At 39.8% G+C, this 23,266-nt stretch overlaps 3 protein-coding genes across 3 annotated transcripts in view; 1 reads left to right on the forward strand and 2 right to left on the reverse strand.

Moving 5' to 3' along the window:
* Window positions 1-6: 6 nt before the first annotated feature.
* Window positions 7-1,273, reverse strand: brcc3 (BRCA1/BRCA2-containing complex, subunit 3). The gene has a single exon (XM_074690868.1). It carries the CDS (start codon window positions 1,154-1,156, stop codon window positions 374-376), a length of 783 nt encoding a protein of 260 aa, XP_074546969.1. The 5' UTR covers window positions 1,157-1,273; the 3' UTR covers window positions 7-373.
* Window positions 1,274-1,903: 630 nt separating this feature from the next.
* Window positions 1,904-5,061, reverse strand: LOC141805255 (E3 ubiquitin/ISG15 ligase TRIM25-like). Its single transcript, XM_074690181.1, has one exon. It carries the CDS (start codon window positions 4,686-4,688, stop codon window positions 3,012-3,014), a length of 1,677 nt encoding a protein of 558 aa, XP_074546282.1. The 5' UTR covers window positions 4,689-5,061; the 3' UTR covers window positions 1,904-3,011.
* A 3,218-nt stretch (window positions 5,062-8,279) lies between these two features.
* The window catches only part of rab27b (RAB27B, member RAS oncogene family), a 47,986-nt gene continuing 32,999 nt past the window's right edge, over window positions 8,280-23,266 (forward strand). The window contains exon 1 of the mRNA XM_074690173.1: window positions 8,280-8,569. The gene's annotated coding sequence lies outside the window, so the exon portion shown is untranslated. The remainder of the gene's footprint in view (window positions 8,570-23,266) is intronic.

Genomic DNA, 23,266 nt, shown 5'->3' on the forward strand with positions numbered 1-23,266 from the left:
AATCAGTACATTTAAGAAAAGATTTAATGATTTATTGATAATATTTTTTGTTGGCAGATAAGATTATTTGTGAGTTTACGCATTGAAAGACAGCAAAAGTAATAAGTGGGTACAGCTCCTGTTCAAATTGCTCAAGTGTACAAACAAACTTTTCAAAATATCTTGCAACAAACCAAATTTTGATTTCAAATGGGGAAAGGAGGTTCAGAACAGGTTCTGTGATATCGAATAGAATAATACTACAGTGAGAAATAGTTTGGATCTTTACATAATAACTCCTGTACAGACATTTTTGTTTTCACACAGAAGATCCTTGACCTCATTCTGTCAATAGAAAAAGGACTACCAGGACTCTTCAGACTGTCCCCGCAGCTCACAGAGCCGCCAGCTCCTGTAGCAGCCTGTCCTTCTCCCGCTGCAGCTCCACGATGCTCTGCTTGTTCTGCTCCAGACGATCCTCCAGCCACTGCAGTAGCGGTCCACTCACCGCGGACATCTGGCTGCACAGGTTCTTGGTGAACACAGAGCCGTTGTGAATCTTGGTCACGGGGTCCAGGTGCGCCAGGCTGTGGATCTTGCGGTACGTGTCCTGTTCCTCCTGGCACAGGATACGGGGCAGCTCCACGGCCGACTCCAAGCACACTTTACCTATGGCTTCACGAGGCACGACGTGGATGGGGATCTCAACGCGCTCGTACTCGGAGCCCTTCTGTGCCTGCACAGATTGGAAGCAGGTGTACAGCACACGGCCCGTCTTGGTGTTCTTGTCTTCGATGAAACAGGAGAAGATGAGGCCCACGAAGCACTGGTCCAGCATCTGGTACATGGCCTGGGTCCTTACATCGACGTGTGACGGCCACACGGTGATATGAGGATGCGAGTGATACCAGCCCACCACCCGCATAGGTCTTCCAGTGATGTCGGCTAGCCTCTCTGCCTCCGTGGAGGCCGCGGATAGCTGCTCGGGGGAGATCTCCACCCGGTCCTTCCTCTTGTCAGAGCGGCGGAGAATAATGACAGAATGAATGTGGACTATGCGGGTCACTTCCACCTCACCGATACATAAACCCATCACTTCTTCCTTCTCTGTGCTTAACGCGTGATTCATACACACCAGAAAGGCGTCCGACTCTAGGTGAACCGCGCTCACCGCCATTTTATCACAAAAGTTGAGTTTTCTCCCCGATCTGTTTCAGGACATACATACAAACATAAACAACAAACTCCACTTCACTTCCTTGTTGAGAGCACCGCCCAAAACATTCCGTGCAGTAGCACACTGGCATTGCAAACGAAGAAAAGTTCCGCTGTTGGCTAAATGAATAGACTACATAAAATGTATCGTGTTGAAGCAGATAACAACGGAAAAATGTAACTGTGTGTTTAATCAAGATAAATTCAGTCAAAACACTTGATGAGACTCTCTCGTCTCTTGTGAGTAGAGCTAAATTATAACGAAATCTGGATTTAATGAGTTGCAAGTAAAAAAATAATATATATATATATATATATATATATATATATATATATATATATATATATATATATATATATATTATATATATATATATATATATATATATATATATATATATATATATATATATATATATATATATATGGACTGTTTTTGTTTGTTTGTTTATTTTTTTTGAAACACTAATGTAAAATACAATTTCAAATAGTTTCTGTTTCAAACTAAGTTCAAAAATCAAGTTCAAGCCATTCACACACAAAGTCAAAAACTAAAACTCTTGAGCTCCAAAAAGTAAGCTTCTTCAGTTTCAGGTTTTGTTTGTTTGTTTAATTTCTAGTCATTTTGTGACATACTCTCCCTTTTATTAATAACCAAGAGAGACACACTGACAATCTAGATTTTTATTGCAAGATGTTTGGTCATGAAAATTGCCCTCAATTGTCATTCCATTTATTAAACTATAACAAAACATTAAAGTGCAATCTTTCAGTGAAAAAGAGTAATTCTGGTAGTGTACTAAATGTAAAATTATTAATAACGGACAGTAAACAAAATGTCTTTGGTCTATACAAAATGTTATAGTAAAACACTTTGGCTTTTCTGTGTGTATGCCCTTGAATACAACTTTACACTTTAGGCTAATACTTTGAAGTTAAAAATAAGAGAACACATTTAAAGGACATAAATTGTAAACCTTCATTGATAAAGCAAAGTAGCTTTCTTGCGGTGGATTCCAGTACCAATGTTTAGCTCATTTATTTTTCCTCTTCATCATGTGATGTACTCACATTGGAACAGATTCAAGCAGGACAGAGACAAAAATAGTCTTTGATGCCAAAGAAACAGCCTGCAAGGCTTGTAGTTTCAGTCATGTTCTTTAGTAGAGAAGTTAAATAAGTACCTTTATTTTTTTTTTATCAAAGTCTTTCTTTGAGTATTTGTATTTATACTTCAGAGCATGTCTATTACTTTGGCATAAATTTAAATCAATGATTCTTTTTCATGAAATTAAAAATGACTCATGACATGTTTCATCAGCAAATAATATGGGGACAAACAGCAGAGAAGTTGTAGATAACATTCATGACTCACAGATAAAGAGTCTATGCGTCATTTCCAGAACGGAAATGACAGATTGAGATTGTAAACATTCCAAAATGCTCCTCCTGTTTGTCATGTGCAAAAAGCATTATGAAGTCATGAAAACACAGTTGATTAAGGAAATGGAGGCTTGGTTACAGCTCTAAAATGTATCAACTTAGTAAATTGTAATAATACATTAAGAAGATCCTAAACATGTTGGTTTTTGGTTTGTGTCAGATGCAGCAAAGCCCTCTGTACCATGAGATGAGACAATTCATAAGACCTTATGCTTAAACAAAAGCTTTTGTCTTTGTGTAAAAATCATACAGATGAAAAAGAAACAACTTTAGTATGAAATTATCAAAAAGATAAAGATATTGATACCTTAAGATGAAATTGTCAGTTCCTGAGAAGTCTTTGATTTTCATTCACCCATTCCCTTAGTTTTTGTCTACTTTAGCTTGCAGAGTTTAGCAGCAGATCCATTGCTGTCTGTAGCAAAAACACCAAGTCCCTGATGAAGGGGCTGAGAGAATGTGGTCTTGACTTTGTGGAGGAGGATCATACTTTCAGAGACATTGTAGAAGCACAGAATACCTGCACCGTGATCCAGGTACACTCCTATTTTGGAGGACTGGGGGCCTGAGATTAAAGTGCTGGTACTGTTATGTCTGAACTGATAGCTGTTGTTGAAACACTCTAAAGCCCAGGACTTGTCATCATTCCCAAATCCGCTTTCATATCCTGTTCTGCTGATGTTTTTGAATGTTACTGCCACTGACACCTCAAACCTGCTTCTCTCCACCTCCCAGTAGTGACGTCTGCCCAGACTTTCTCTGCTCAGGACCTGAAACATGTCAGTAAATCTGTCTGGATGACTGGGATATGCCTGTTTCTCACTGGTTACTGTTGCTTTTCTTTCCCCTTCAGATATCAACAGTCGGGTGTTTGCTGTGTTTGGATCCAGTGTGGTTTCACATGAGTACAGTAAAAACTCAGCTCTGGTCTTTGGCTCTGCTTGTGGCTGTACAACATCGGCTGGCCTCACTGTTGGAGAGATCTTTGTCCATGCATCACTCAGAGAATCTTGCAGCTTATCTCTGATGTCTGACACAGCAACCATCACATCCTCAAAGTACTGCAGAAGGCAGATATTGTTGCAAGATGAGTCTGTAGATTTACCAAGATATGACAGTGAGGGGTAATTTTGTAGAAACTGGGTGTGGTCGTCTGTGTGTGAGAGATGCTCCAGTTCAGCGTCTGTCCGCCGGAGCTCGATGATCTCTGCATCCAGCTTCTCCTTCAGCTTTTTGGTCAAGCTAACTTCAGTTTTCTGTCGGGCTCTGATCTGCTGCTTCACATCAGAGCTCCTATTCTGGATAAGTTTCAACAGCTGAGTGAAGATCTGGTCGCTGTACTTCACTGCTCTATCAGCAGATAGATTTGTTGCATCCATTCGCTCCTGAAGCACTTTGACATCTTCCTCCCTGCTCTGGATTCTCTGCTGGATTCTTTGTCGGTTTGTCCCGAGCTCTCCCTGCCTCTCGGTCCGTTCTGTCAGGGCTAAGACCGTGTTGTGGTCTTTATGTTCATCCAAAGAGCACAGGACACAAATACACTGATGATCAGTACGACAGTAAATCTTTTTTACTTCACCGTGATGAGTGCAGATGTTTTCCTGTAGCTTCTTGGAGGGGTTGACCAGCTTGTGTTTTCCAAATGCAGGAGAGTCATAGTGAGGCTGGAGGTGTTGCTCACAGTAAGAGACCAGACATTGCAGACAGGACTTCAGAGCTTTCAACTTTCTTCCGGTACAAAAATCACAAGCAACATCTTCTGGTTTGGCATAACTGGGATCAGCCGAAACAGCTTGAAGTCCGGTTTCCTTCAGTTCGTCCACCAAATCTGCTAACATGGTGTTTTTTACCAGTGCGGGCCTTGGAGTGATAGTATTTCGACACTGTGGACAGCTGTAAACATTCTTGTCATCCTCCTCATCCCAGTGGCTTCTAATACAGCTCATACAGTAGCTGTGTCCGCAAGGAATAGTTACTGGATTCTTCAGGAGATCTAAACAAATCGAACAGCAAAGTTTCTTCTGATCCATGAGGTTTTGTTGCTGCGCCATTTCCCCAACAAAAAGAGACAGTCAGAGTGAAATAGTTTCACTTACTCTTTTGAGATAAAACTGAGAACTGATCCAATCCCGAGGTCAGTTTCCATTCCTCATGCTTGCTTGCTTGCTGACTTGCAGTAAATAGGGATTGACTCAAACAATGTGTTTCACCCGTCAAGTTTTTTTGTAGATCTGCAGAGACAGCAGGGAGCAGGAAATATGTAGACCACATGGAACAGGCTGTGAATGGGACTGGCCTTTTTGGAAAACAGGAAGAGGAGGGAGGAGTTAGAAATGCTCTGATTCATTCCAGGAAGCGCAGCAGATTCAACAGAGGAGCATGATCTTATGGCACGTTTACAATCGGAAGTGAGAGGAATTGAACTTCTCTGCTAGTTTTATAGGGTCAGAAGTTACTCAGTCTAGAGTTCAGTTGCCATCGTAGGTTGGTATGTTCATTTTTTTTTTCAATTTTGTTGAATACTAGACTTTTATAATACAAAACCAAGAGATATAAAGAAAACAGAAAAATCAAACAGCATAGCAGAAAGCTCAACCAGCACTGAAGTCTGAAGCTGGCAGTCTACCACAGTGTTTGTTAAACAGGAGATTGCCCTTTTGACCAGTCGGGTAAAAGATACTGAGGAAAACTGAGTATAATTATTAACCCTGGCAATTGAGCTTAAACCCGTAATACAGAAAAGGTTTCAACATGAAATGATGTAAGCATCTTCCACATATTCAAATAAAAAGTTCTTATGGAATAAATTTACTCAATTTTTTTCCCCCATTCGCCAAATAAATTTAATTCAGAAAATTGCCCTGTCAATGACAATGTCAAAATAGGTGGTACAGTTATTTTTTAACAGCACCAAAGATGTATGACTCATTTACACCTGATATAAAATATGATTTATGTTTTATTTTTTATTTATGATTTATTTATGGATGCTACTCAGTGTGCACTGCTGGCTGAACATCTTAGACAAATGCCCCAAATACAAATAAGGAACTTTAAGCTATCCTAATATTGTTAAGGTCAAACATTTTTACACCACAACAAAAGCCTGGTGACAAAAGAGAGAAAACAAGGAAAAATCTCAAATATTAGCCACACACTTGTGAGGACATGCTGTAAAATATAATTTAATTTTACTCACAAATTTGCTGTCAGTTGGATGAATTTAATCAGCACAGACCAGCTAAATTAGTAAAAGATTTATGAAACCAGCATTTTTTTTATATGTAGTATGATATGAATATATTTTGAATTGAACATAGTTTTCTAGTATTCTTGAACACTGCATGTCCAAGAACCTTTATTACAGGAAGAGATTGGGCTTTCTCAAAACCCCCAGGCTTCGAGTAGATTAGGTGTGTGATATTTTAAAGGGCAAAGGTTTCAGGAATTTATGGCTTAAACTATTACACGGAACTATTACTCACAACAATTCATTTGATAGAGGTTTATCTCCCCTTATGCTTTACTTAAGTACCGATAGTGGTAAGAAGCTAAGAAGGATTTGATTTTTTTTAAATCAGGAAATTTCATCAGGTAAATGGTTTCTTTTATTTCTGAAAACAGAATAAGTCCACCAAATAAAAAGATAAAAAGAGAGAACAGTAATGTATTAAATATTTAAAGTTCACAGCCAATCAACTGTGGGGTTATAACATCCCCCTGTGTTCTTTTTTTCTTCTGTGATGTGACAGTTCCTATGTTTCCTGAGTCATTGGACCGGATAAACATGAGACACTGAACCCACTCCCAGGTCTCCATGGCAACCTGGCTTTGCATCCACACATGCATGTTCAAATGTGAATTTGTTCGAGTATAGGCCTTTACATTACACACCCCTAAGAAAGAAAACACACAGAAAAAGAGACACTGAACAGGTTTATACACACACATACACAACATCACCTCAATGCCTTTTCTAAGGGTGTGTGGAGGTGCATTAAGGAGTTGATGAAGGAGATTCTGCAGCATGTTTTTTTTTCAGGGGTGGGTGGGATTCACGATGACTAAGATGCAGCCAGTAACATTTGATAAACTCATTGCCCAAAAAAGAAGGCAGTTTGTAAAAGTATCAGACATAAAAAATGAATAAATAAATAAATAAAATGTTAGATATTTGGTCACTGATTTGAGAAACAGATGTAGCTCAAAACAACATTCCTGCCCAATGTCAAACGTAGATTTACATTTGACACAGAAAAATAAAACAACTAACTGCCAGTGTGTTTTTTTCTGAAGGGGTTGCCTTATTTTGATGGGTCTGATACCTTATTTAGTGTTTAAACATCAGTTTGTTCATTAATTGATTGTCAGATCTTTCATTTTTTTCTTTTTATTTAAAATACATATGCATCCACTTGCCCACTGAATTCACAGTCGATTTACTTCACTGTTTATAATTCATTGCTTTAGTAAGAAAAAAAAATCAACTTTAATGATTTTAGCAAGATGATTTGATTTGCTCTGTAATGATCAACCAGTATACTGTGGCAAAATTCAATGACACTACACTGTCTGTTTATCTGCATTTCTTTTCTGTTCTTCTGAATGAAAGAATGGTTATGTTTCCACCTGTTGAACATTTAGGCCAAAGTGAGTGAGACAGTAAACTGGAGGTGCTAGGACCTGGTGGGATCCCGTTTGTCAGACTGCACAAAAGTGAAGCGATACACACTTAATGCTGCCTTCGTGAACTGCAGGAATTATTAGATTCATGTTTTCTATGCTTAATCTCTTTTTATTGTTGTGAAGTTTGAATTGCAAGGAGTGATTAACTTCACTTGCTGACACTTTAAGTAATGTTTATTGAATTTGTTAAGTGCTGAAGGTAGGCTTTGACAGTTTGAGTAAGAAATCAAAATATTTTAATCCCAAACAGGAAAGGATGCACCTCTGTTTTCTTTTTAGTCGAAGGGGTAATTGTTGGATGTAGAAAATGTGAAAAACTGAAGAAGCCTCCTCGATTTACAGCAAATAAATCTACTGGAGCCCCAACTAGGCTACACAGGCCACAAAGTTAATGCCCTGCATTATTACCTTACTCTGAAAAGGACCACAAATTTACAAATGATGATGCTGTATCATTGACCACTTGTTAATAGTCATAAAGATCATAACGCAAGAGGCAAATGTTTTCTGAGGTTATCAAGTGAGAGGTGGAGTCTATTTCTCATCCTGTCCACTTCAACCTGACTTCTTTTAGCCTACCATCCCCTAGTGGCCAATGGAGAGATTTCTGGTTTCAGACTGCAATGCTATTTTATTTTATTTAATTTTTAAAGACTGTGTTTATTCAGGTTTATGAAGCTGTCACCAGTCTTCCTGTTTGGAGTTGCAGAGTAAAATAGAAAGGGTATCATTGTCTGTTGGCTGAACTGAAAAACTAGTTGACTTTTATACAATTGAAATTAGTCATGTGAGTAAAATGAGGTATATTAATTATAATCTGAACTTTGGACTTTATATTTCATCCTCAGCAATATCATAAAGCCCCTTGAGCTTACGGAAGAATTTTTTTATTTTATTTTGTTTTTCTGAAGTTGGAAAATCCGAGTAACTGTGTAGTCTCTGAATCTATCACGGGCGTCAAACCCCCCACCCCTCAAGGAAGCTGAAGCGACATCCAACAGACTAGTTGGACTCTCCGAGGTACACTCGAGCCCTCCTCAGCCTTAAATACCCTCACCAACAGTCCGCCGGGCGTCCACGCAGAGCTCCCGCCGCGTTTTGTGATCTCTGCACGGATTTTCTCCTCCATCAGGACTGGGGGAGAGATGCGACGTCTCGGAGGAGGAGGAGGAGACGAACTGGCCAGGCAGCAACAGCAACAGACACCTGAGAAGATCTGAGTTTGTTTCTTTAACGTTAAAGAAAGGTAAGAACCAAAGTTAAAGCCTGGTGTAAGTGGGGGTTGTTGTTTTTTTAGTGCGGTTCCGCGTTATTGTCGTGTCCAGCATCAGTTGAAGGAAGGCGGTATGAGTCATAGCACCGGTGCAGGGCTACTGGAGGAGCAGCTCAGGAGCAAAGTGTCTGCAGCCTCCAAAGCCGCACAGTGCTTCATCAGCCGCTGTACATGCAAAGACTTGCACCTCTCTGCAGCAATAATCAAATAACTGATTTCCATTTGTGTGGATATGACCTGATCTGGCTTACAGCGTACTGTAGCAGGAGTATGTGTGGGTGTGCGTGCACGTGTGGGATCGTGACATCATAATTCACCTGGTTGCAGTGAATGAGCTGCTATCCGAGTCTTTTTCTACTTTCGTCTCGAGCAGTTTTTACAACATAAAGCCTGTAGGTCATTTTTATCTTTTTAACCACAGACACTTTTGGATACTTAAGCTGCAGTTGTATTTCCCCCCTGTCTGACAGTGCTCCACTAAAAAACACAGCTGAAAAAAAAGAAAAAGAAAAACACTTTGGTCTGACACCTAAACCTGATTAGTCTGCACAGTTAGTTAAATCCTGAACTCCAACCAGCCTCTTATGGCAACAACATACAATGCATTGATGCGAAGTGGACATGGCTACAGACTTCACTCATTGGTTAAAACCTTTATTTTTCAATTTAATTTAATTTAATTTAAGTTAATCACTTTTTACTTGATCTTACTACAAATTGTCAGAGAGCTGGAGCAAAAGGGGAGTTAGGAGTTGAAAAAACCACTCACCAATTCCCAGAGTGAGTTCATTAGTTTGTTAATTAGAAAGTAAAACAGCGTTTCACACAAATAAGATTCTGTTGATGGTGGTAGCTGGCCTGAATTGTTCATCAAATTGTGTTGCGATGTAAAGAAAGCTGCTGAAGTAGCCCTTTTGCAACTTAAACAAAAAAAATAACTTCAAATGATCAGTCTCCTCATTATAACAGCATACTGCTTTCTCAGCTGAGATAGCCAACAAACAAACAAAAAAACCTGAGACCCGAGGGGTCTGTTGACCCGGTTTGCTGTAGAGCTTGCGCCTCATTTAAACTCATCCTTCTAATACCATGTAACACAGTCCTTTCTGTCCGAGGAATGAATGCACCGCCCTCTCTCTCCTGTTTTTTGTAAGTTTTCAACTGTCCTGTCAGTAAAGCACATGCAAAAGAAAACCACAGGTTGCCATGAATTAATGAATTCCAAATCCTTACTGAGCCAGTAATCTAGTTTTGTGCAGAAAAAGGTACCATCTAATAAGTGCCAACTTAAAGGCAGGGTCTTCAGGAATTCTCGATACTTCTTAGTAAACACAACATTCAAACTGGTCTCCGCCTCCTTGGCTTAGTGCCAGCAGCACCGCACATTCATTGATTCCAACAGTGACTTTGTGGACACACTTACTGGCCCAGCAACCACCTGTAGCATCTAAGCTAATCACTTGTATTTAACATGCCCCTGCTCAGCAGAAAGCCAACTCGCATTGCTCTTCATCTTGTGCTGCTTTCCGGAGGCCTCATTTTGGCTTTCTTCGTCCATGCTACATCCACTAGCACAGCCACTCAGGCTTTATAGCGTCCTCTTCTTGCCATTATCAACACACAAAGTCACTTGCACACAGGTCGCTTTGTGATTGGCTAAGGTAACCACACTTAACCTCTGCCTAGAAACGTCCCGAAGCAACCAAAACATTAATATACAGGCAGAGAAGGGGGTTGAGGCAGACACAGACACTGACACACATAGAGGCCTGTGAAAAGTCGACAACCTGTTTTAACGAAATCCTGCAGACCCTATCTTCAAATTCTATCCTGTGTAATACATTAATTTAGTCCCAGTGCTTTAAAGTATATCAATGGTGGTTGCCTTATTGAAAATTTTGACTTAGCCTAACTCTGGGTCGAGGCTAAGATGTTAAGTTGCAAACATCAGCCCGCCTGTCAGTCAACTTAGACATTTTAAGTACTTACTGCAGTTTTTGACACTTCTGCATTGGCTCCATAATTCAACTAAGCATTTTAAAACAACTGAACAATACTGCAGTATCCCCCTCTAAAAAATTGTCTTGGCACCACTACACCTACAATCATATGTGAGGAACAGTTATGTCAAAAAATTTAAAATGCAAGCCACTGAGTTATTGGACATGTTTGATAACTTCTGTTTGCTCACTCCAGCCCTTCTTATCTGTTCAAACATGATCACTCCCAGCTCTAAAACACTGTTTTGACAGGAACGTTGTTGAATAAAATGCTGAGCTTGAGGTTTTAGAATTACAATCAAGGACCAGTGGGTAATGCACAGTAACAGTTAATATAAATACCCTAAAATCCTCAAGGAGCTGCTTCATGCTTTCTTTTTTGCTTTAAGTATACGTTCTTTTCCATTTATGTACTAATAGGGTGAATACATCCAATTATATTTAGCTTTGATAGTGCCATCATAGTGTCAGACTCAGTTTCACCCACCATCGTGGATATCTGCAAAACATAGTATCAACAGCGATGGTATTTTAAAATCTTCACATGAGCAGCTGTCCCATCACTGTGATGGTAATGAATATATCCCTTCATCCCACAGGCAGACTCATGTGTTGATTTATCAATCAGTTTGCACTAAGAGAAAGCAGCAGACGTAATTAGTGAAGCAGCTGTTATTGGCTTGATGATGAACTCCAATGAGCCGCTGTCACTGTTTTACATCTGCAGCATCAATCCAAGCTGAAACCTCGCTGGTGGACACATAATGGAAACAACAGATTACTTTTAGCTCAGGGTTTGTTATCTCTGCTGCTGGTTTTATCATACACTGAAGGAAGCCCTTGTCTCAGAGCTGCTTTTCATTTGTTTGACCATCATAGGATGATGTAGCAATCAACTAAGACAAACAAATGCAAGATGGTGACATGATTTTTCTTCTCATATATTCTTGATGTGACATTAAAGTTCATTTGATGCCTTGATAACTAAATAATCTTGACACAGAAGTACTCTATAACTGACAGCAGGAAGTATGTTAACACAACAAGAGCCAGTCTGCAGCTTATACATCTGTGCCCAGCTAACTACTCATCAATTTTTAAGTTAGAATTAGAGTTTACTACAGTTATTTTAGATTAATCTTTTGACCAGTTTAAGTCATTCTAGCCAGTGATTGTCTGGATCTTAAATGGCTGATGTCCTAGTCGTTTAAACAGAGATTTACCAGCTGGCAAACCCCAAGGTAAGAAATACTATGGAGAACCTCAGTTTGGCCACTTTTAAGTTTCCTATGGAACTCATGGATGCCAGTCTATGGAGGAGGATGGAATGGGAGATGGTGTCAAAAGCTGTTCTCAGGTCGAGGAGGATGAGGATGGAAAGGTTATTATTGGAGGGGTGAGAATGAATCTGAGATACAACAGTTTTTTCCTGGATTTTTGAGAGAAATTGCAAGTTGGAGATAAAGTGTCTGCAGTAAAAAGAGTATCAATAATTTTTTTCAACTATTAATCCTGGTACCAACTAGTAAGGGTAAAGACAGATTATGGTTGAGTCTACTAAACTTGCACATTCCTGATCTCAAGTTATCCGAGACGCAGACTAAGCTGAGGTTAGCAGCTGCTGATATAACTACTTACCTTTTACCAGTTTTTATTACGTAATCACTTTATTCCAGAGAGGACCTGAACTTACATGATCGGCTAATACTGCTGTTTTCAAAACCTTTCTAAATGATAAGGGACTGAACTTCTTGTGGTGTACACTGAAGTATTTAACCGTTAAATCTAGACTCTGAGTCTATTCAGCATTCTTAACTAGATAATTTGAAAAGTTAAACTTAAAATTGAAACAAGAAGAATTGTATGTTAAATAAAGTCTATTATATTATAGAAACATTTATGGCGATTAAGTCTAGCCCTTTTTTTTTTTTTAAACGAAGTAAAGTTCTCTTCTTTTCCTCCTTTTTGAAACAGCAAGAGTGCAGGGGCAGTCTAACTGCTTGTACATTGTCTGGGGTGTGGACCTCTCATACAATTGTTATGTAATTTCCTGAGGAGTAGTAGCAGTTTCCATGGCGATACTTTAACAATCATTTGTACTTTTGAGGTTGATCCAGAGAGAGTTACAGCTTGTAAGAATACTGAGGAGATGTTTGTCTGTGATGATTCTCTCTGACCTTTTAACTCCGGGACAGCTCTGTCTCTCACTGTCTGCCCTTTCCCTGTCCCTCCCTGTCTTTCTCTCGCTCTGTCTCCTCCTCCTCCTCCTCCTCCTGACACCCACCTGCAGAGTATTGACCACTGCCAGCAGGACTGAGCCTGCCCAAGATGATTAATGCATGGATTAGATTACCACCTCATAGCACAGCCCAGACTGCAGTGATACTCTGGGTTGATAGTGGTGCGTGCTCTCCTGATCTGCTGTCAGCAGCGCTGATCTTTGTGTGGCGGAGTGATGAAATATTCCATGGTAGCAGAAGTCTGGTTGTATTTATTCTTTAAGGATAATTGGATCCCCACAACCCAATTTTTCACAAAGCTTAAAAGCTCAGATTTCAGATGTAGTAATAAAACTGGGATTGTAGACAAAACACCATGGACGTGACCCACGGTGTCAACACCCAAAGTTTGGTATTTTGGCAGCCTCTGTGTTTTAGAGCTGCAGGGGCTGGAGCGAAAGAGGAGCAAATGGGCTTGCAAATGCTAAGTTACCCGCTACATACATAATTAGTTTGGATGCAAATTGTGTCCAGAGAAAACCAGGCTTTAAAAATTAAAGTCGCTGAAAAAGAAAACTGAAACTAGTCAGCCACAGTTAGTCAAGTCCTGCAGCATTTTACATATAATCATCCTTTTTACTCTGAAGGCAACCATAGTTTACTGCGCTCTCCTATTCAGCTCGTGCAGATTTTAGAGGCCTGTGTTTTCACACCAGTTTGCCATCAGAACCACATCTTAAGATATTATACATTGTGCATCAATTGTTAGTCACACCTCATTTTATTACAATACTGAACAATGCAACTGCACATCAAATAACTTCTTATGCTATCTATACTCACTGAAGATATGAAATGTCTTATTTTTTGCAGCCATTGAAGTCTCCCTTAGCCAGCTATCAGGAAGAAAGCATGTCTAAATAGCCAATCGGCTCATTTATCATCTTACATCAGTCTGTTGAAATGTTTCTGAGTGTACAGCAAATACAGTCATCAATTGTGATAATTTTTTAATTAATCCTCATCCTCAAACTTAACCTGACATTTACCAGCTCTCTCTCTGATAAATGGTGATCTCCCATCAACCTCAAGTTCCATTAGCTTAGGCTTGAAGGCATTTAAGGAAATAGCTGCATGTAGCTAATTTTTGTTAATCCTGCTTTGCTGGATATTCAATATTTGTTATATTCTCTGTTTGGTTTATTGTCTTTTGTTTGAAGCGCTATGTATTTGTAGTTGTAGTCCCTTGGTGTGAGGATGAAGATAGAGTGACACATTTAGGTTAACAATCTGATCTCCAGTGTATCCCTCAGTGCATCCAGTCAGTCTGTATAACTTACAGTCAGATAAACACGAGAGAGGCAAAGGAAAGAAGATTAAAAAGAAAGAGGAAGATGATCAAGTCTGAGGACGGACAGAGAATAACAGTGAAAGGGAGTGACTCCTTTTCAGCTGTTGAGCAAAAAGTAAGGCAAAAAAGATATATATATATATATATATATATATATATATATATATATATATATATATATATATTATATATATATATATAAATTCAATTCTTGAATTTCTAGCAACAAAAGGAAACAGGAAACAAATTAGTTTCAAGGTAAAATGTATTGGTCCTTCAGTGCTGTTGGGGCTATAACATTCATCTAGTGATGCAGTATTTATCTCATTTCTGTGGTATCATAGGCTTTATCTTCACCACCACATTTATGTTTCAATGACAGCTCGTTCAGTGACAAAGATGTTGACTTCCAGGAAAGTTGATCAGCCTATTCTATTAGAAATTAATGACACATACCCTCATCTCAGTACAGACACCGATTGCCACAGTTATTAAGTCCTGTACCAGATTCTTATAACGAGAAAACAACCATTTAACTACTTTTATAAGCAGGCATAAAGATGATTTCTGTGAATCTAGGTGCTGAGTTACTCTTCCGTACTGTCCTGGATTACATAATGGTCCTGCTACGCTACACTGAAACTAAATTTTGTGTTTTTGAATTTCAGGAAAAAGAGTGTTTCATTTTTAAAATGGTCAAACACAATTTCAGAACAAATGAATTCAGTTTCAAAACACTAAATTGGATTTGAGGTCATGCTTTTTAAATTCAGTATAATAATTCAAATTGAAATTCAGTTTTTGATGGCATAAATCTTAGCCCTTACCCTTTGCATTTAGTTATTTATGTTTTTTCTTTTCTGAAAAACATTACTTGTTCATTTATGTCTGAAACAAAGATTTTCAGCTTGCAGTGGGTGCGCACTCATATGTGTTATTCAAGCGGAAACACTAAATTGCTAGCATACTTTGATGACAAAGATTTCTGTTCATATTTCTGTGATCTATTATCCAAACTGTTTTATTCCCTAGCCTCCATTATTCTGTGTAAGCAAGCAGGGCATTTCTATTGAAAAGTAAGATGGAAAATAATGCTCAGGTTAAGTAGTGTCAACAATGCAAAGTTTGTCCAGCAGAGTAAGCCTTCACCCAGGAGATTACCTTACTCTCTACACTGTATGTAACACATGTTGCAGAGCATAAAATTCAAAATTCATCATCACAGAAGGACCTCATGTCCTCAGAAGACTTTTGCAGAAGTGTTTCAACTCTGTGAACCTGTCACTTGGAGAGGTTGCCTTCAGCACAACATAAATATGCAGCATATTTGCAACATCTGGAGTTGTTGTATGGTACCCTCTTTGTTTTGCTTGTATAAATCAAAGATATAATCCAGCAGTTTGACTCTGATAGTTGGATGAACAGTCTTATTTTAACTAGAGAAAAATCTTCACAGCTCGTCTTCTACCGTCATCCAATGAGTTTTTTGATTCTGATGTACATCATCCTTTGAGACACACTTTGTGACTGCCTGTAGAGTTGGCTTTTTACAGACTTGACATCACTGTTCTGCTGATTTGATCAGAAAGTTGGTGACAAATATTCTGTGTTGCTGTTTAGTCTAAAAAAGTCTTCCTTTTGAGTGATAGAAATTTAGCTAAAAGAGAAACTCTTCAGTATAGTAGGTTTGTTCCTAAGAGGAACCTAATGAAAAATACATTCCTGAAAGTCTGCTTCATGTCAGAAGCTGAGGCTGAGACTGAGAAATGGATGGATTTAGGGAGTGAGAACAGAAGTCTGTGTATGACTGTTTGATCAATAATGAATACTGTTCCTGTGGACAGTAAATCAGCTCGGCAGTACATCCTCTTCCCTCAGTGGGCACTTTTATCCACACTCATAAATACCAGGATTACTTCTTCTCATGATGAGGAACTCTTCACTGTGTGGAGCAGTTTTAATGATGGAGGCTGGTGTTGATTTATAAACAGCAGAAGTTCTGTGTGAACTGAGGGATCCATTAGATTTCTCTGCATACTGTTTGTCTGTTCTCTCCAAACATCAAACACCAATGGATTTGTTTTCCAACAAATAATTTATACTATTTCTTATTTGATCAGCTCTTTATTACCCTTTGACAGGTTTTTCATTCTTATGGCACAAAAAAAGGTTTAAAAATTTAATTTAAATCCTTTTGATCTCAGTTGTTTCAGTTCTATGTGAGTGGAATAAGGACAACTCCATTCAAACATATTTTTCCATTGCACCGGGTGTTAAAAAAATAATTGTGTTACACAACAATTTCAGCACCTTATTTAAAGCTCATTCTGTTTAGCACATTTAGCATATTTAAAATATTTTTTTATCAAAGGTCAAACTCTAAGTATGGGTAGCATTAATGAGCTGTGGCTCATATGATTTTTCTCAAGGGGATCTTACCATCATCTCATTCACAATCAGATTCTTGCACTGCACTGATTTTCACAGTTTGAGAAGACGTGAACATGCAAAGATCCTCATCATCCACTTTGGATCCATGTCATGGGGGCAGCAATGTCATTTGCAAAAACCAGTGGTACCTGTCCCTGGTCACTTCTGCCAGCTCCTCTGGGGGGATAACAATGCATTCCCAGGCCAGCTGAGAGATAAAATCTCCATCGTGTCCTGGGTCTACCCCTGGGTAGAAACACCTCCACAGGGAGGCGTTCAGAAGTATTGGAAGATGCCCAGACCACCTCATCCGGCACCTCTCAACAAGAGGGAGATGTCAACGATGTCTTATGTCTCAATGATGTCCGAGCTCTGAACCCTAGCTCTAAAGCTTGAACCCTGCAAAGAAACCTTGTTTCAGTCACTTGTATCCACGATCTTAACCTTTTGGTCACGACCAACAACTCAACGCTATAGGTGAGGGTCAGAACTAAGAACAAGTGGTAAATTAAGAGACTTGCCTTCAGGGTCAACTCTTTTCGCACCACGACAGACCAGTGTAGCTTTTGCATCATTGTCAACGTTGCCCCAATCTGTCTGTCAATCTCTTGCTCCATTTTCCCCTCACTCTTGAACAAGACCCAGAGATTCTTGAACTCCTCTGCTTGGGACATGCAAAGATGACAAAGGAATTCATAGGTTAGACTTTGTTCATTTCAAAAGGGTCAAAATGTATTCAAGCCTCTTCTGTGTGTTTAACCCTTTTGTTCAGTCTCAGTGGGGTGTGTGGGCCAGTGTCAGAGCATCACACTTGGCTGGAAAGCCTGAGCCAGTTTTGGACATCCAAGATAAGTATTTTGCTGAGTAGGTCTCAGCAAAGATTTTTAACTACACAACTTACGTCAGTCTGTTTATCTTTTCTTTGCTTACAGATTATGAAACTATGATTGATTTTGATTTAAAATCACGCCATGGCTGCCTGCAGAGCTAACATGAGCTGCTCCTGAGTCACTGGTGTGTGCAGCTCTCCGGCAGCTATCTAAGCAGAAGCGTGTTGTATAAATTCATGCGATGTTCTGTCTCTCGAATGTCACTGCATTAATGCAGGAAAACTGGCCACCAAGTTGGATGATTAATGTCATGTACCTGGGGGCTTTGTGATGTAAAGCATTGATCAATGAATTCTCAAGAAATATAGAATTGTTAGAGCTTTATTGGATTGGATAAGTAAATTTAAAATAAATGGAAACACTCTTGTTCGTCACTAGCAGTAGAGGTAGTAGCTCTTTTGCACACAGCACATTCATCATGTTGTCCACTTTTGTCTCTTTCTTTTCAAATGTTGATGTGATTCAGCCTTTAGGCCACAGGATGTTATAAACGAACCCCCGCTCTGTCTGCTTCTTGACCTTGCCCTGCAGAAGACCCAGTGAGCTGGAAACCCTGATTTACATTTTTTTTGAATGTTATTGAGATATGCCCTGATCCTCGGCTCTACAGTGTCTGAAGAAAGCCTTTTTTCTGTCCTAAGTGTCTTTTTAGTCTTCACGCTGCTCATGGGAGCATCTGGTATCTTCTCTCTGCCAATATTCCAAGCTGTGTTTGTAGGCGTTGTCTTATGGACAAAATTTGTCGGCTTAACTTTTGATCCATCTCAAGTCTACCTTAGGCTGTTTTGCAAGGATGCATGAAAAGAGACAGTGGTGATAGTAAACGGGCCACCATGACAAGGGTAGAGCTGTTTTCTTGAATTCGAGATATTAATCAGAAGTAGAGATAACTGTCTGAATGAATTCTGTAAAACTGTGTAGCTGGCTAATTGGTAGGGGGTGCTGGTGGTTCAACGCTAATTGCTGAAGAAGGACTGAAGAAAGACGATGTAGAAGCAGCAGGAGTAAAAAAGGGAAGACTTTGTTGTCTACTAGACAGATAGCCCTCATCACAGCCTGTGGTTTACACTGCAGTGCCAACTATGTCCCACAGACATGATGATGGATGAACCCTTTTTATTTACTCAGGAAAAAAAGATGTTAAGTTTTTAGACACTTCAGTCTGCAAGAAAATGCCCACTGATGGTGACTGGAAATGGAGAAAAAGAAGATAAAGGACAGAAAAGGGTAAAGATGTGATTGGTTGAGAGATACTGGAGTAGTTAGCTTGCTGTTGTCTGGCAGACAAGCTCTCCTTCCTGGCACCAGCTTGTAATTTTGGCACCAGCTGATTGGCAATAGACATTGGGCCTAGCTCTCATCTCATCTTGTTTTCCATCGCTTATTCGGGTCAGGGTCGTGGGGGCAGCAGTCCCGTCAGCGAAAACCAAAGGCTCCCATTCCCAGCCACTTCCACTGGCTCCTCTGAGGGGATACCAAGGCATTCCCAGATCAGTCGAGAGATATAATCTTTCCATTGTATCCTGAGTCTACCCTGGGGTCTCGTCTGGACATGCCCGAAACACCCCCCCAGGGAGGTGTCCAGGAGGCATCCTCTTCAGATGTCTGAACCACCTCATCTGGCTCCTTTCAATGCGAAGGTGCAGTGGCTCTACTCTGAGCCTTTCCCAAATGTACGAGCTCCTTTCTCGAAGGCTGAGCTCAGATACCCTGCGGAGAAAGCCCATTCCTGATGCTTGTATATGCGATCTTGTTTTTTCGGTCACTACTCACAGCTTGTGGCCATGGGTGAGGGTTGGAACGTAGATTGACTGGTAAATTGAGAGCCTTGCCCTCTGACTCGACTCTCTCTTCACCTTAGGGTCTGCTTGATATTGTACGGTTTTTAATAGCTATGGTTAATAGACTGTATGTTACAGCCAGAAGCAGAGGTAAACCTACAGAAATCTGTTCTTCAAACCAGTGCAAGTTAATTGACAATCTGTTGGACACATTTTACTGATTAAACATCTAGCCCCTGACATGATAGTGGTAACAGCCCATTTTTTAAAAACTCACAGGTGATTTATATTTACAGAAAATAATACCATGTGATAATGCAAATGAACATCAGTTACAGTTAGAAACGGAGTTTCTCATTATCATCTTATTAATGCAGGAATGTAAAGCAGTGAGGCGTTAAAACTTTACTCTCACTGAAATGATCCTCAGAGCAGTAATTCTAACAGGTTGTATCTTGTTTATTCTCTAATCATCTTTCACTGGGAAACTTGTTGAATTCTCAATGGGGAAGTTGGAAAAACAACTTTCACTAGAAATTAATTAGCTCTATACATCACTGCCAAGAAAACACTAAACACAGTCTGTGCATGTTTTTCTTCTCTCATCCTCCCATCACTTGCTCATGTGCTTTACTTCTCTTACAGCGTCAATTATTCAGCTCTTTTTCACTGCTCTGTCTTTATTTCAGGCTGTTCTACTCTGTCTTGTGAGGGTTTTCACACATTAATATTACTTTGACGGGTAGGGCTTGTAGTCTTTGTGGTTTTTGATTTTACTTTTACTTCTTGGTAGCCTTCAGCCTTCAAAACTGTATGGAATTGTTTTATATGAAAATTAATACAGATATATAGTTTTATTTTATAATGCAAAGATATGCCCTCTCATATTTTGTGAAATATGAGTCAAATGGTCACAAAACTGCCTGCCTGCCTGCTCATAATTAACAATAGTTCAGTAGAAATTCAGTCCCCGATCTAGCACCAGCCAAATTTTTGATTTAAGGTACAACCTGAACCTCCAAAACCAAAGTGCTAATAATGCTCTGACATCCAGATTTGGAAACCGAAACAAGTTTTTCTTTTGGAAGCATCTCCAGGGATTACCTAAACTAAAGGAATAGCACAACTTAGGCCTGTAGAAAACATAAGGCAACATCACTGTCAGGGTTTGAGGGTCCCTTAAAAAGCTGTTTTCTCGGGTCCCTGTGTGGCCAAAAACTTGTTCTTTGTGTTTTTAGGAATACACGTCAGTTATAAAACACACCAAACAAGCCTGTTTAAAACTCTGGTTTGCCATCACTACAAGTCACTCAGACAATTTTACCTTCAGTAGTTCTTAGAGTTGACTGTTTTTCTGTCACCTGTAATTACCCTTTCCCATCTTTCTCCCTCTTTCCCTATCTTGCTTTCTCTTCCCCTTACTCACTCTGTCTCTCTGTTGTCTCTCCTGCTGTGAGCAGTTTGCTTGGTGCTAGAAGTCTCTACAGCACTCTTGTTGGAAGGCTTGAAGGGAAAACTTTGTCTGTTTGTGTTTGATAAAAGCCGACAAATGTTAAGGGGCCTGGAAATAAGATGAGCCGGTGATTCATGAAATTCAGAGAAAGGATGGGATGAAAAAAAAGGACCTCAGGACAGAGACGAAGACAGAAAAGAGGAAAGTAATCTTAAAAGATGATAAAGCAACAAATACCATAATACAATGTTCTGAAGGATCTATCTTGCTAGTAATATAGTCACTTGAATTTTGACCCACCCACTAGTCTAAAGGTAAGTAAAGAGGTCAAAGGTGAGCATTAGCACATTTTCTGAACAGAATCTGTGAGTTAACTTGGTCAACAGGTGTTTAGTGTGGCTAACGGCTGAAATAAACCAGACGTGCCTCCAGTCAGTATCCTCTCCATTTCAGCACCGGCTCGGATAGGTTGCCATTCAAGTCAGTCAGTTAACTTAAACTGGCCCCGCTCCATTGCGGTCCAGCTCCATGGCTGTTCTGGCAGGTCTCAGGTAATACGCAGCCATTCTATTGGATGCGGAGCTGTGACACTTAAATTCAGTGTAGGGAAGATCAAGCAGGACAGGAAGCTTACTAAACGACCCAAGAACACCCAGTGACTTTGAAACTAAAACAAACTGTGTCAAACCAGTTCGTATTTAGCATGACTACAATAATAAACAGACATAATGAGCGGCACCAGACCAGGAGTCAATAGCTTTGAGGTTTACAGCTCAACATGAATGAAGAGAGGCTTATCAGTGGAGTTGGAAGCGTGGGAACCATTGGCTGTATAAAACGTGAATGTAGCCTCCGTAACGTCACCCATCTGTTCCTGATAACCTGAAATGAAGCCAATCGGCGGAAGCAGCCACACAGTGGATATGACATGGGCTTTGAGCTTCCTTTCTAGCAGCTACAGGGCACCCATCAGTCAAGAAAATCAGAAGATTCTAATGATTTCTAAACCACAGAGTCAGTAAAAAATTCACTCCCCATACAGTGTGTGCTGATAGTGAAATCAGCATTTCAGACCCAAGCCATTTTTTGAACCAGGCTGTAAATACGTTTTGTTTTAACGACATACAAGTCTGTTTTTTTTTGGCTTGGTGTCTTCCTGTCGCCCCTTGGCGGGAGCTTCTCGGTCTCTCAGCTCTAGCTTTCTGTCAGTCGTACAGCTTGCTGGACTGTACTCGCAGCCAATGTGAGTTTACAAACGTAGTCAACACGCAACAAGCAAAGCTCGTATCTGGTGTATTTGAGGCGTAACGTCAGAGCTTACAGCTTCAGCCTTTGATCCTCCTTTCAGATTCAGATTTTAGCTCAGTACAAGTTGACAGAAAAATTCCACATGATGATGAAGTTCTGTTATAAATGTACATTTTCTGAGTCGGCTGGATGTAGGAAGGCGTATTGTGTCTTGACAAGATAAAATTTCTGATGTTTTCCAGACCTGTCTCAAAATCCATCACAGCACAACTGAAAATGAGAGATCTGATCCTTTTTCTTTTCATTCTCTCTCTTTTTTTGAGAGACCGCATCTGCCTCAAGAAAAACCTGTTGTGAGTATTCATCTTATGAAGAGCCAGAGACAGAGGGATGTTTAAAGGGGTGACAAAGAGCAGAAAAAGAAAAAGCAGAGAGAGGGAGGAAAGGCTAGTTGCCTGGTGACGGAGGCAGAAGGAGAGAAGGGAGAGAACAAGAGGAGGAGGAGGAGGAGGAGAGGTGAGGAGTTCTTTTTTTTTTCCAAGTGCAAAGAGTTACTGGTCACGATGCTACATCTGCTGCTGCCATCCCTCCTACTGCGCTGTCTCAGAGGACAGAGAGGAGGTGTTGGCTCTTAATCTTATTATCGTGTGTTTAACTGAATGATTCATGCTTTTAATTGCTGATATTGAAGGCATCTTTTTAAACTTGTTGTCCAAATCAGATTTTTGGCATTTCAGACTGCAGACTTTGTACAAAGACTGTGCCAGGATTGGGTTTTAAAACTTTATCAAATACAAGCACATCATCAAAATGTGCAATTTACTGTTGGTATGCACAATATAATGTCTGTAATGTACAATAATTTCATTTGAACTGTAGCATTTGTGCTCTCTGCCTCTTCTTTGCTAATGTTACTGCTCTTTTGGACTTTTATCATGTCATCACGCCTTAATTTCTGCATGTTAATTTAATCCAGAGTGTTGAGATGAGTAGCCTAGACACCAGAGACAGTAGTGTGCTGTTAAAATCAAGTGTTAATCACTTCAGCAGGAGTTGACTGACTCAAATACTGCTGTGCGACACTTGAATCTAAGAAAAGTTTTCCTCAGATGACAAGAAAAGTCAAATGTTCCCCCATGTATTGTGTCGTATCCTATTGCGTTCTATAACACTGCGTCATATTCTGCCATAAAGGAATTACAATTAACAACACCAAGTATTCTTTTCAAGTGAAAGACACAAAAATATGACACAAGCAACCTCAAGAAAGAAACAGAAGTCATAATAACATAAATAGC

This window comes from Halichoeres trimaculatus, unplaced genomic scaffold (assembly GCF_033239565.1).
Source record: "Halichoeres trimaculatus isolate MK-OKI-2021-1 unplaced genomic scaffold, fHalTri1.1 fHalTri1_scaffold_16, whole genome shotgun sequence".
Lineage (NCBI taxonomy): Eukaryota > Metazoa > Chordata > Actinopteri > Labriformes > Labridae > Halichoeres > Halichoeres trimaculatus.